The 14,182-nt window shown below is 49.6% G+C and overlaps 1 protein-coding gene and 1 non-coding gene across 2 annotated transcripts; both read left to right on the forward strand.

The window, feature by feature from the left end:
* Positions 1 to 2,696: 2,696 nt before the first annotated feature.
* On the forward strand, positions 2,697 to 7,280 carry tea1 (Tip elongation aberrant protein 1; the record flags this gene model as incomplete). The annotated part of the gene is made up of 4 exons (XM_014686379.1): positions 2,697 to 2,945; positions 3,026 to 3,401; positions 3,458 to 3,725; positions 3,791 to 7,280. 4 exons carry the CDS (start codon positions 2,697 to 2,699, stop codon positions 7,278 to 7,280), a joined length of 4,383 nt encoding a protein of 1,460 aa, XP_014541865.1.
* A 2,882-nt stretch (positions 7,281 to 10,162) lies between these two features.
* Positions 10,163 to 10,265, forward strand: G6M90_tRNA00000099. Its single transcript has one exon. It is a non-coding gene; the product is annotated as a tRNA-Ser (tRNA).
* The last annotated feature ends 3,917 nt before the right edge of the window (positions 10,266 to 14,182 follow it).

Consider the following 14,182-nt stretch of genomic DNA (forward strand, 5'->3'; position numbering starts at 1 on the left):
ATCAGAGCAACCAACTTGGCACTATTTTTTTTTTTTTTTACATATTGATCCAGTGCCGCTCTTGCCCCCAACAAATGCGGGCTGGCCAAGAACTTTGGAGTCTGGTTAGTCCCGGGCCAGGCTTAATATAGCAACCAGAACAAAGAAGATCAACCCAGTTCGTCCGAGCCCAGGAACAGGGTTCAAGGACGAAGCAACCAGACGCAATTCCCTCCCATCTCAGCGGCTAGGCTCTTGTGCGTTTCGCAAAGCCCTGCGAGGCGCAACTCCAGGACGGGGGGATCCGAGGACGTCCGAGGAGGCTTGCGGCTGTGGTAGTACATACTTCCTCTCCCTCCGCCGAGTATTCCCTACTGTGTGCATCAGCCGCAAATGTAGGGATCATGGACGCCAGTCAATAGGCAAGCTTGCCAGCCAAGTCAACCGTCAAGCTTGCGCTTTCGCATGACGTTTCCGTGAGTCAAAGGGCACAAAGGAATACACGCGAGCCAATATCGGAGACATGCTCCTCTTTTCCAAGAAGAGGTGCACGAGGGAGGTTGTGCCTTGATTTCCTGCTCTGTGAAGTGCAGCGACGATCTTGACTGAAAAAAAAAGGTCAACTTACTGAAGTACTACGTACTATCAAAGTGCGCCAGAGAACTTGCGCAGGTGCAAGTGGATGCGTGCGAACCCCGGCAGCCCCTGATTTCCCCTGGCTTTCACACCGAGCGTTGGCTCTCCATCTCCTGGCCGCTGTTGACAGCAGCTGGGAATGTCTGGTCTCGGGACGAACGCGGGCCAATTGATCAGAGAGGAACTTGGTCTTATTATATACAAGCAAGACTCGTGTTACACACATTCATCCCACGCGCATCCATTCCAGTCGAAGGCGGGCCGGACATTGAAGCAATCCAGAGCCATTATTGTGGTCGCCAGCTGGTACCTGACACGGCCATGGCAATCTTGTCCACATGTACACAGCGCCACCTTGGCACCATGCTTCCAAGGCCTACGGGTTCTTGACTGTAGTATTCATGAGCTTATCTAATAACAGATTCAATGGGGGGAACAAAGTACTAGTACTACCTAAGTAGGTACTAGTTGTACATATGTAAGGTTGCCCAGAGTATTTGGCGGAGCATGCCCGTTTAGGCCGGAAGAAACAAGCGCCATCATTGGCCAGCGGGGTCGGAATCATGGGTGAACCAGGTGCTTGGGGCTCAAATGTTCGCTGGACCCAGCCTGAGGTGTCAGTGCAAGTGCGTACATGGCGCTACGCCAATAACATTTGAGGGGTACTTGGGCTCCTTGAATTTGCTGGTCGTGCTGTGCAGCTTCCAACGCACTGTTCAGCGACAGACCCGCCCTGGCCAAGACTTTCATCTGCCCCATTCGCCCCGTTATTTCTGTGGCTGCTGCGTCGTCCCTGTTCTTCCCCAGCCCTCAGCGCTCATACAAATACTGCTACGGAGTAGTACGACCGTCGACATGTATGTACATGGCTTAATCAAGATGCCCAGGTCAGGAGCTTAAAATGGGCTTATATGCTGCGGGCTGGCAGGTGGTTTGGGCGGCTAGCAAGGGGAGTTGAGCCATCGCGTTCCTACGTTAAATGACATGGTTTACCGTAGGGAATGCGGAGAACGGAGAATGAACAACATAGTGCCAGGATAATGTTGATTCCTCATAGTAGCCGTGGTCTGAAGTCACCTCCAGCCTCACTTGGGTTTTCGATGACTCGATTCCCAGCCCAGACCTGGGGTAAGTCTGGCGTGATTATGGAGGACCGAATAGTATGCATGTACATCGGGTGCATCGTGCGGGTGCAAGCACTATTACCAGTGCAAGTTGCTCCTTCCCACTTTGAAAGCTGCGTCTCCTATTTTAGCTCCTGGCGCCTGGTCCTGGCTCTTTCTGACTGGCCAGTGGCCACAGACGTGGACTTACCGAACCATCGCCAATCCCCCAAACGTATGTAGCGCACCAGACTCCTTTCAATGTTGCCTTACTCACCCGTTGGCCCTTTTGCTTGGCTCGCCGCATTCTCAAGGCAAAACACTCGCCCTGTGTTGATCTCTTGATCCCCTCCTTTATAATCGCCATCCTATGGGCTTCGCATGTAATACCTTGATCTTGATCGATTCGAGAGCCAACCAGCCCCCCTCCCCTCTTCTCGCCGGCCGTGGATTCGAGCACCAGCACCAGCACCAGCACCAGTTGACCTCCGACTCCATTTGCCCATGTAGCCTCCCCTGACACGCCCCTCTAGAGTCTCACCCCCGAAAAAAAAAGGGCGGCTGGACTTGAATCCGTTGACAACCTCCCGACTTCTACTCCGTAGAGCTAATCCACCAGACCTGGATGCTTTTACCAGCCTTCTCCAGACTCGAGCGCACCAATTTCCTTGCTCCTGTCTGCAACTTTGCGTCGAGTTGCTGCCGCCGCTTTCGTTCCTTGGCTCCCGTTTCCCGACGTGCAGTCCCGTCCGTGTTCTCCGTCGCCCTCGAATCGAACGTCCAACGTCCCAACGTCGCAGCACGCGGTCAACAATTCGGGCGCAGCCATCGCATCGCCTGACCAACTCTCAGGGAGCGCTCGGGCCAGAACCCTCATTGAACGGGTGATTTTTCGATCCGATTCGAAATATTCTTCCACCACGATTCGGTTTTGACCTGATCCCCTAACCTCACCGGTTAGCCGGTCTCTGGTTAATCATGGCGTTCCTATTCAAGTCCAAGAAGAGCCAGGACCGCGCATTATCAAGTCGCGATGGCAACTCTGGCTCACAGGGGTCCATTCAGAGTACCAGTTCTCGCTTGGCCCGCGACGAGAAGAATGCCGCCGCACAAAGAGCTACTCCCACGGGAAGCTTGAATTCCGTCGACGAAAATGGTACTAGTAGCCCGGAACAGCTTCGCAGGGGAGGGAGTTTGGAACAAACTCCGCCATCATCAGATCTACCCGTGAGCCCGTGCCATATTTCCATACCTCTTTTTCAAGCCGGAATCGCGCTAATAATTTCCTCTCATGATTGTCTCAATAGCTTCGAAACACACCACCAGCCTCTAATCCCAATGCCTCTCTGTACCCATGGTCGCAAAGGCGGCTAACATATACCCCAAACCACCCGAGTCCTTTCCCCCGATATGGCGCTGCCGTAAATGCAACCGCGTCGAAAGAAGGCGACATATACATGATGGGCGGCCTAATCAACAGCTCCACTGTGAAGGGCGACTTGTGGCTGATTGAGGCCGGGGGCAACCTCGCTTGTTACCCTCTAGCGACTACCGCCGAGGGCCCAGGTCCAAGAGTTGGCCACTCCAGTTTACTCGTCGGCAATGCATTCATTGTTTATGGCGGTGATACCAAGATTGAAGAGTCCGATACCTTGGACGAGACTCTATATTTGCTGAATACCTGTAAGCAGACTGGCATGCTTGACAATACAGTAGGCAGGTTCTAACAGGCAACTTAGCAACGAGGCACTGGTCCCGCGCCCTGCCGGCTGGCCCTAGGCCGTCTGGGCGATATGGCCATTCACTTAATATCCTAGGCTCCAAGATTTACATCTTTGGCGGTCAAGTCGAAGGCTACTTCATGAATGACCTTTCCGCCTTTGACCTCAACCAATTGCAGTCACCGAACAACAGATGGGAGATTCTCCTTCCAGGCGATACCTCTCCAAAGACGCCGGCCGCCCGTACAAACCACTCTATGATCACATTCAACGACAAGATGTATCTGTACGTATACCTCGCTTTCTTCCGCTTCTTAAAATAGCCGTAATGTACTTACGTGGGTAACACAGATTTGGTGGAACGAATGGCTTCCAGTGGTTTAATGACGTGTGGTGCTACGACCCAGCTGTTAACAAATGGGCTCAGCTAGACTGCATTGGCTACATTCCTGCTCCTCGAGAGGGACATGCTGCAGCGCTTGTAGACGATGTCATGTATGTTTTTGGCGGTCGCACCGAAGAAGGGACCGATTTGGGCGATCTGGCGGCCTTCAGAATATCATCGCGACGATGGTATACTTTCCAAAATATGGGGCCATCACCATCAGCTCGATCAGGCCACAGTATGACAAATGTGGGAAAATCTATTGTTGTCCTAGGTGGTGAACCGAGCTCAGCGACAACTACTATCAACGATTTGGGCATCATGTATGTTCTGGATACGACTAAGATTCGATATCCCAACGATAGTCAGCAAGGTGCTCAGAGGGTAGCCCAGGGAATGCGGAGGCCAAGTGGGAGTGAAGTACCGAATGCCACCGTTCGACAGCTACCCGCTGCCTCGAGTGCCCAAGAGCCACGGAAACAAGGCAATGCACCCGTCACAGCCGCTACCGCAATACCTACTACTCCTGCTAACAAGCCTTCGAACGGGTACCACTCACCACCACCCGGTGGCCCACCCGGTGGCCCTGAGCAACAGAATACAGGCGCTCCATCCGCTCCCTCTTCTAGCACGCCGCCGTCCAAAGTTCCCAGAGCCGGTGTCACGCCGAGCCCTGCTGGTCCGCCTCCTCAAGGACCGACGCCAGCCAAACCTACCGTTGAGACTTCGGCCGTGGGGCGTGCCCGAGGAGCTTCGGCAGATCGTGCTGGGGCACCTGGGTCTCCACAGGCAACAAGACCGCCGCAGGCTGCAGTTATCGCCAGCGAGGTTGATACAGCAGCTGTCAATGGACGACGAACACCGACGACTCAGGCATCGCCCGTTGCACAACCAACAAGAAATGGGTCCAAGCAGGAATCGCCGGCCGGCGATGCGGGCAAGGCCCATCAGAGGGGTCACCGTCACCTGCAGGGTTCCGTGGATAGTTCCGCCGACTCTGGAGCTCGGGCTATCCGACCGTCATCGCCGCCGCCACCCACAAGACAAACGAGTAATCCTCTGTCTCGACGTTCGTCTGGCAGAAATTCTCAGACTGTTGCTCTTCTAAAGGAACTAGATTCGTCGAGAAACAGAAACGCGTGGTACGCTTCCGAGCTGGAGTTGGCGCGAAAGGCTGGATATGTGTCAAGTGCCACCATGGCTCCCCTTGATGCCAAGGCCGCTGAAACATTTGATGATGAGGACCGACCACTAATCGAAGCTTTGTTGGCTATGAAAACGGAACTGGCAAACGTACAGAGCGCAGTGGACAAGCAAGCTGTGGTGGCCGCCAAGCAGATTGCCGAGGCTGAGAAGCAACGTGACGCAGCGATTCAGGAAGCGGTTTACGCCAAAGCCAAACTGACCGCATACTCTGGAGGAAGTTCATCGAGCACGCCTCAGCTGGATGGCGAGCGAGACGATCCGGCGGACCGATCTGGTGAGATTGGCAAGAAACTCGCGACGGCCCTGCACCTTCACAAGGACTTGAAACAACAACTGGAAAGTCTCAGGACTGAATTATCGGCAGAGAAAAATGCTCGCCAGCTAGCTGACGATACTACATCTGCAGCCCAGAAGCGTATGGCCGATCTGGAGACTTACAGACAGCAAACATCAACAGAGGTTGAGCGACTGAAGGCGGAACTACATCTTGTACAGCGGGAGGCCAGAGAGAAATCCGTCGCCTGTGCCGAGGCTGTAGCAGCCTTGGAGCTGATAAGAGTGGAAAGAGGCGAGTTCGAATCCAAATATAAAGAAGCCGTCGGCTCATCAAAGGACCACAACGCAACATTTGAAACTTTGAGAAGCGCCATCGCCGCCTCACAAGACGCCAGATCACACTTGGAGAAGAAGCTCGAAGAAGAGAGACTGGCTCGTGAGTCAGTGGAAGACAAACTCAATAAGTTGAAAATGGAGCACGAAGCTCGTGCAACGGAACTGGTTGCGTCAACGCAACGGCTACGCGATGCGGAAGAGCTGGTCGAAAAACACTCAAACGAGGCCCGAACTCATCGGGAGGCACTGCTATCTGGCCTTGGCAAGATTACAACCAGGGACTTGGCGAACGGAGGCAAGGGCGACAGTGGGCGTCTTGTTGCACTGCAGAACCAACTGGCTACAGCAAACGAACTGGTGAAGAAGTATCAACAGGAGGCTGACGCGGCGGCCGATAAGCTGCGTAGCGCCGAAGAGCGAATCGCAGGGCTGGAGCAGTATCAGGAGCAGTCAAGCAGGGAGGGTGTGGCCATAAGAAGACAGCTCCAGTCTGCCTTGAGGGAAACACAGGGCCTTCAAGCCGGTCACACCGATTTGAAGAACAAATTGGCGGCTCAACAACTCGAGACTAACGCAATGACTGTGCAACACAATACTCTGAAAGATATCCTGGCAGAACGTGGGATTAGTCCGACGGGTGGTGCCGTCCGCGGTCGTAGCCTGGCCAGTCCCCGAACTAGCTCCCCCGACCAAAGCCGCGTGCGAGACTTGGAGATGCAACTCGCCAATGCCACTGCGGCCCATGAAGAGAGCCGACATCAATTTGCATCTCAACAACAGGAGTCAGAGATGGCGTACCGCGATAAACTCCAACAACTCGAGAGCGACTACCAATCAGCAGTGCATTATGTCAAGGGAACGGAAAAGATGCTGAAGCAGCTCAAAGACCAACTGACGCGTTACAAGACGGATAATGGACGCCTCAAGTCGCAAATGGAGGAGCTGCGAGGTCGACTTGAGGAAGCTGAGGGTGATGGACAGCGATCAGGGTCAGCCCAGGCAGACTGGCAAGCCGAGCGAGATGCACTGCATCAGAGGGTGGAGGCCCTCGAGATGGAACTGAGGACTTCTGGATCTAAGCTGGAGCAGAGTCTTGAAAAGCTGAAGAAGGAGCTGGCCGACAGCAAGAAGCAGCGCGATGAAGCTGTCAGGGATCTTGACCTGCACAAGAAGGATCTAGAACAACTTCAAACCGAAAACGCTCTTCTTGAACAGCGGACCACTGACGCGGAGCAAAAGGTGGCGCTCCTACTTGACCAGGTCGAGCACTCGGTTGATAACTATCGACGCCGCAGTCGGCAAATTCCCAACATAGCTATCGAAGGCACGAATGGCGGAGCCCATGGACATAGTCGCAATGAGAGTTCCGAAAATGAGAGTACATACGAGGGCAACAGTCTGGATGCTAGAAACAGCGCGGCGCTCGACAACCTTGCCAGCGAGCTCGAGACCCTGCGAAGTCACTGGGAAGCTACTAACAAGAACTACCGGCTGAGCACCAATTTCGACTTTGACTCTCCTGCAGTGGGCAAGAAGGCGAATGAGGGCTCGACAGATGGTGGTCTGAGTGACAGTCTAGCCGATTGGAGAAAGAGACTCGACACTGAAGACCAGCACGCCGGCAGTGATAAGGTTTAGAAGAGGAGAGCCTGGCCATCCGAAGTTTTTTAAAAATTCAGGCATTCACGGCCAGAGATTTCTGGATATCGCTACGCATTCATGACAAAGACTATATACCCGGCCGTCGCTACATGTTAGTCTCGCAAAAAAAGCAAACTGGTTTTTTTGGCATCCATATGTGTTGTACATTGACGCAGCCCAAGTTTTCTTGGCAGTTGACGCAGGGAAAATCGGAAGCAACCCGGAGTTTGGGAATCTAATCTATTCTTGTTTTGTTTTATTTAATTTTTTTTGTCGAATTTTGGTACATTTATTCTATCAGGGGCTCGGTGTGAGTATGAACGGTTGCGCCTAATAACGCTCGCAAAATGACAATGTCTAAATCATATTGATGGCAAGAATTCCTTCCCCTTCTCCTACCCTTTTTTCTTCCTGTACTGGTTCTTTTTTTGCCAATTTGGAAGGTTTTTTTTTTCCTTTCTTTCTTTCTTCTCTTCAACTTTACAACAAGGACTCAAGTACGACTTTGTCCGGGTATCTTCCTAATGAGGGGAGGCAACAAGACAAAAAAGGGGGGGGGGTCTACAATGTAAACTTTATGGTGAAAGTGTTGGATTGGTATTGAGTTTGTCCAGGATGATGAGCAGATTGATATCACCGTTAATGGTCGGTGGAGTGGTTGAGGACTTTTTTCCAGGTCTTTTGCGAGGTTTTGCTTTGTTGTGTATACGATGATATGAGTTGCTCAAGATGATGAATTGAGTCTGTTTTCCAAGTAGGCTGCTGACGTGACGTTGGTGTGGTGATGTATGTACATGGTGGTTGGGGCCCGTCTTGGTCAAAGCGTGACTGGCTGCCTTTGAATCATGTTAGTATTGTACGTGGATGTTGTGCTGCAGCATGAATGGCAGATGATAAATGGCAACATTAAACTCACTTATACGCCGAGCCTATGTGCGGCATAGCTTCGGTATCGCTCCCATACTTTCCAGACGATGAGGATGAGGGGAGGGATGTTGACTAACACGCCCACGATGGCGACGATGGCTTCGGGGGACAGGGACATGGCGCTTTGGCTCAATGGTTGGATACGTGGAAAGAAGCGTAAACTGTGACTGTACCGAGTACTCGGGGGTATGAATTGAAGAAGATTTTGAGCTTGTCCTCGCGAGATGGCCATGGTGGAACTGAGCAAGGCATATTACTATTTATATAGGTTGACAATGCAAAGCAGTGTCGGTGAGGACGTCGACGGGCAGAAGTCGCCGGAATGCTGAACCCGGGGCGGCGGCGCAAAGGTCGTCACTGGTCAGGTCAGGCAAAGAGGTCGATCTTACTGCCTGCATATGCGTCTCGCTGAAATGTTCGCCTCCATGTCTGCTTCGTGCAGCAAGTCATCTCAAGCAGCCAATAGCTACCCCATCATCGGGCGCGTCAGTGCCGACGGACGTATCCGTGATGCTTCGCGGCAAGCCTTTGTACGTCCATGGCCGCTCAACGAAACTGTTGGCATATTCTGTGATATGACGCTACCTCCTGCACGCCTGGTTGGGAAACAGCCTCATTGTCAACGACGAATCAAATTGGCGGGCCGAACTGATTCTGGGAGTAAGCCACAAACCCTCCCCGTCTAATGGCAATTTCCTATGCGTAATACAGAGTAGCTAACATGCAGAAAAGGCGTCAAGTAACAGGGGAAGACGCTCTCTTCCCAGCACCTGTCTTTGACAGGGAAAAATCCTCTTGTACATGCGCTATTCTTCAGGTGGGTTGGGCCAGCTATCTTTTCATCGGCAAATATTCTTCTTGTGTATCTGAGCGTTTGACCTTGCTTTTATGCTACTGACTAGTTAATAGTTATACTAATATAAAGTTCCACCGCTCGTTTGCCTTTTACATATACCTAAGTAGCTGTATTATCGTCGGTTATAGAAGACTGTTTATATGCAAAGTCCTAAAGCGCCTGGTATGGCCCGAAGTGCCCTGAGTATTCGACCTCTCTATCATCTTGCCAAATTAGAGCTGTTTGGGGCGTGTAAAATGTAACAAAATATCCACTCCCTGCTGTCTAAGGGCGTTGATGCGAACCACAGAGATAAATCGGGGCAGACAGCACTCATGTACGCGGGGATACAGAATATGCCAGAGTTTTCAGAGCCTCTTCTCCCCGACTCTAGAGTCGATCTTCACATTCGGAATCACTCTGGGACGGCACCTCTTGGGATTGCGTCGTGGCACGGGGACCAATTCATGGTGGCGCAACTTTTTGAGTATAGCGATAATGATGTTAACCTTCAGAATGTCGGTGGCGAAACTGTTTTTTGCATCGCTGAAGCTTGTCTATCAGCCTCCACTGGACTTGGATTTGTCGCAGGAAGAAACGCGACACAAGGGAGGGAGGGGAACGAGTAGTTTCATTTGCGTTGTCTGGCGCCTCCATGAAAGAGGGCTTTTTGTTGAGGCCAGGGTTAAAAACAGGCAATCTCTGGGTGTGCAATATTACGCGGTGTGTGGTTATGTATTGTCTGGTGCTTCGATATCGGAGGAGAACGCTGGAGGAGACGGGGAAGTAGTTGAAGCCTGTCGCGGGTAATAGTCGGGGGAGTTCGAATTTCGGACAAGAGTGGGCGAAGGTGCAGGTTTTGTACCGGACAAGTATATGGGCCAATAAGAAGCTAATTATTTACAGGTACGTAGCTTCACGAGGAAATAATACGATGATATAAGTACTGGTAATCTCCAGATTTACATAAAGCTACATTATATCCATCGCAGCTGTTTTAGACAAGAAAGGTACCCCGGAAGTATCACAAAGCCGTGGGTGGGTCCGCTGCAAAACTGCCCTTGGTATATTCAATAGGATCGATAAAGTTAATTATAAGTTGGCTCTAATCAATTAAGACACTTTGGCCGAGTGGTTAAGGCGGTGCCCTGCTATCTTGCTTACGTAAGTTACATAAGGCATTACTTTCGGGTGCGTAGGTTCGAATCCTGCAGGTGTCGATTTTTTTGCTTTTCAACACGACTTTCATGTTAATAGATTGCAGGATAAGGGGTGAGTGTTTCTTTGCGGAGGGGGAAAGCGGCGCCTAGGTGTATTTTCTAGGCTTGCGTTTATTTCATTGCATGCTCTCTGCCGGTTCTGGGAGGAGCTGCCATTATTGGGCATTTGGACCTCTGGTGGGCAACAGATGGCTTCTTCACCCGAGTTGCTGAAACAAAATTATCTAACAGTAAATGTTGGATTCTGGCCAAATATCAGTTCTTTCCCGAAGTCAACCGTTTTTTTTTTTTTTGCCTTTTAGGTTGACCAAGAAAGAGATTGGCATTAAAGTGTTGAAGCTTGAAGTTGGGATGGCCCTCTTACCCTATAAGAACCCACAGAGTTGTGACAAGATTGACCAAGGCACTGAATTTAGAGACGGCTATCTCACAAGACGCAACATTTGAAAACGAACCCCCTGCTCAATCTGTATTATCACATAATCATGACCCCCAGTACTGGGTCGCCGCATGCTCTTTGGAAGACTGGGATAGACTCTATTTGGGCAATTTCGCATGGGATTTCGCATGGTGCGCGCAGCAGCCGAGCCAGCAGCAATAAGGGCTGTATGTTGGATTATAGCACAGTCTCGGAACCTAGTCGCAACAAGCGGCATAATGGTTACGGGACCGTATATGAGAGAGAGCATGGAAACTGCAACCAAAAAATTAACACTATTAGAAACTGGATGCCGCACCGGCTGTTCCATGTTGGGTCAAACGCTTCATTGCCCGGTGAATTACGCCCAAGCACACGAATGGCTGGCAATTACCTGTACGACATGCCACATTAAGTCATTACTGGCGCCATGTAAATAAAGCCTCGTAAGCTATCGCAGAATACACTACATGCGTTTACACAGGAGATTCCTCTACGAGACTTGCTAAAATTGTTCCGGGACGCTGTCCACATAACTCGGAGATGGGGTTAATAGCTTATTTCATATAATGATAGTCTTTGGCATTACAGGTTCTTAGTTTTCCTTAAGGCCTAGATGATCGAAGAGCTTAGTCTATGCGACCAAGTCGGCAAGAGCCTTTGCCCTACGTCCCGTTATCGTAGCCCTCGTGTAACTGCATAACAACTATTCAGAGTATTGTGTCCATGATAATTGGGTCAAAGAAAATAACGGAAAGGAATTGACCAACAAAATATAAAGAAGAAAAGCAGGATAATTAGTATAAACTTTGAAATCAGATACCCAACCCAGACAGGGAATAGTTCATAGCATGATAAATAGCCGGTAACACCTCCGACTCAGCAGGAAGAGAACATTTTCGTGTGTCAGACCGACAAGTATTCATGCTACCGCCAGATTCAACAAATAGTTTCTTGTGGTTTATAAGTACGCTATCTAGTCTTGACCTGGTCATGTGTTCAATAGTAGAGGGCATGTTAATGTGCCGTATATACAGATCTTGGGAATCATGGTGGCCTGTAATGGGATAGATAATTGATTGAGAGGGTTTGACATGCTGGATTGTCGAAGGAGGCCCACTCAAGCGTGCTTGTTCAAGAGACTGAATATGTGGCAATAGCATATGGCCCTTTTGCTGCCCGGCCTCTCCAGTGTCGTTGTTCATCCCGACAGCACGTTCGGACTGGCGCTTCCGCGGAAGAATCTGGTCTGAGCCTATGTCTGCTGCGTCGAGCGCTCTTTTCACAGATATTTGATCTCGCAAAGATTCTGTAGACGGCTGTACAAGAAGTAGCTCGGTATCAATCATGTTGAGCAACTCAACACACTTCTGTTGCATAAAATTTCTGTCCGTTTTGCTCTCAATGTCATCGTGACGGCGAACATGTCGAATCCATTCGATCAAAGTTCTTGATGTCCATGGGGGTACACAAATCGGGCATGTGCGCTCAAGCTTGATATCTGCAGCCAGTAAATCAGTACGCAACATGTAGTAATTAATGCTTCATCTTACGCGTTCCGCAGTGCTCTCTAAAACTAGCCAACTTTTCGACGGGTTTGACGCAACAATTGTCTCTCGGGCACTAATAACCATTTTGATCTTTGTGTTTGGTCAGCGGGTTGTGCTGGACTGTCTGCGAAGGATCCGCGGCCAGAAGAATATTATCCTCGGCATTCGAATACGAGAGAGACTGTCCAAGGTGTTGTTGGAGGTCGAATGCTAGCTGTCTCTGCCGTAATCGTTTGACTTCTTCTTCTTCAAAGTGTGCATCACGTTCTTCAGAGCTTGCAAAGGTAGCTAGGCAGGTACATCGAAACTCGGACGGGTACATGCTCAAAGTATAGCGATAGAACGTGAAGATTACAATCGAAGGAATATAATGCAGATAATAGCTATATCGCAACTACTCCTCTGTCTTGCCGCTAATAACGCCCTCCTTGCTGTCCTGCTAATAAGTACTAACAGCTATACTGTATATATAATTAGTTAATTTATACTGCTTAGGGACTTTATATATAACTATTATACGTTATCTAGGTACAGCTATATATTTTAATTAGGGGCTATAATATTACCTGTTATTATTATTACTTTTATACTTATACCTATTTCTAAATAACTAAATGACTAACTAACTATTCTTAGTCTTATTTAAATATTATTACCTTCCTATTTTATCCTATTGTTTACCCCAACCTACTGCTACTATTTAACCGCAGTATATATATTAGCAACTTCTAATAATGCCATCGTCAGCATCAATCAAGCCGCCGGCCTGTCAATGCGCCCGATACAACACGACAGCCAGGATTGTACGTATTCGGAGGGCATTCGCAGCTTTCTCTCCATCGCTCCATCGCTCGACACAGTGCTCGTTATTGATCCTCCCCTCGGGTTAGCAGAAGCTGTCGGCTAGCATCAGCCTCTTCTGGTTCAGGGTCCCTTGTGGGGGTAAGTCTAGTAAAGTGAGGAGACGGTTGACCTCTCGTTGAGATAGGCGACGAATCTCTCCCCTCGTTCTTGGACAGTTTTGGATCTCATTCCCTGTAAATATATTTTGAAGCGGGAGTAATCGATGGCGTGGATTTATTGTAATTGCATTTCGGTTTAGGTTTTTGATAATCGAGTTATATTCGCGAGCATCTTGAGTAATCCGGTTCTGGTGAATCTGCCGTAGAAATGAGGTGTTTTGGTCTTGAAGTGAGCTCAATTGGGCTATAATTTGGTTCAAACTATCATTTATTAGCCGAATCTTATTATGTTCGTTGCGAAGTTGGTTGCTAAAACATTCTATCTGGCTGCTAAGACATCTGAACTGGATCTGAGTCGTATCAAATGAGTTGCGAAGCTTGTTGCTAAGATATTTCCATTCGTTCTTAAGACTATTAAGTTCGTTCTTAATACTATTAAGTTTGTTCTGGATATTAAGTCGGTTCTTAAGACGATCAAGTCGGCTCTCAAGACGATCAAGTCGCCGGCTTCAACCACAGGCGGAATATTTGAAAAACGCCTAAATTGTACCGCTGCGGCCTCCAGGTGCTGGCCGAGTGCGTTAAAATCAGGTTGCTGGTTTGCCATCATATAGCAAAGTAAACAGGATGCAATTTGAGCGGTGATGGGATTGGCTGTGAAGTGGTTTTTTAAGCAAAACGCGGAAAGACAAAAGAATGCGCCTTCCAGCTTTACTTCTTTAATAAGAGTCCCGGAGAGATGCGCCATCACAATCACAAGCCTTATAGTTTGAGCTTAACCTAAAATTGGTCTAGACGACCTTCGATTACTACTATTACTAGTAGAAGCTTAAATTTTCATGCCGGCACGTATCTTTGTGGATTATCGTGATCCTGCCATTTTAGTGTTAAAGGCGGACTGACACCAACAGCGCATCGCGAGCTCTGCAGGCGGCCCCCAGAAGGGAAATGAAAAAGAAGCTCTAGGAAATGATGCTAGCAGCTTCA

Source organism: Metarhizium brunneum, chromosome 5 (assembly GCF_013426205.1).
Source record: "Metarhizium brunneum chromosome 5, complete sequence".
NCBI classification, from domain to species: domain Eukaryota; kingdom Fungi; phylum Ascomycota; class Sordariomycetes; order Hypocreales; family Clavicipitaceae; genus Metarhizium; species Metarhizium brunneum.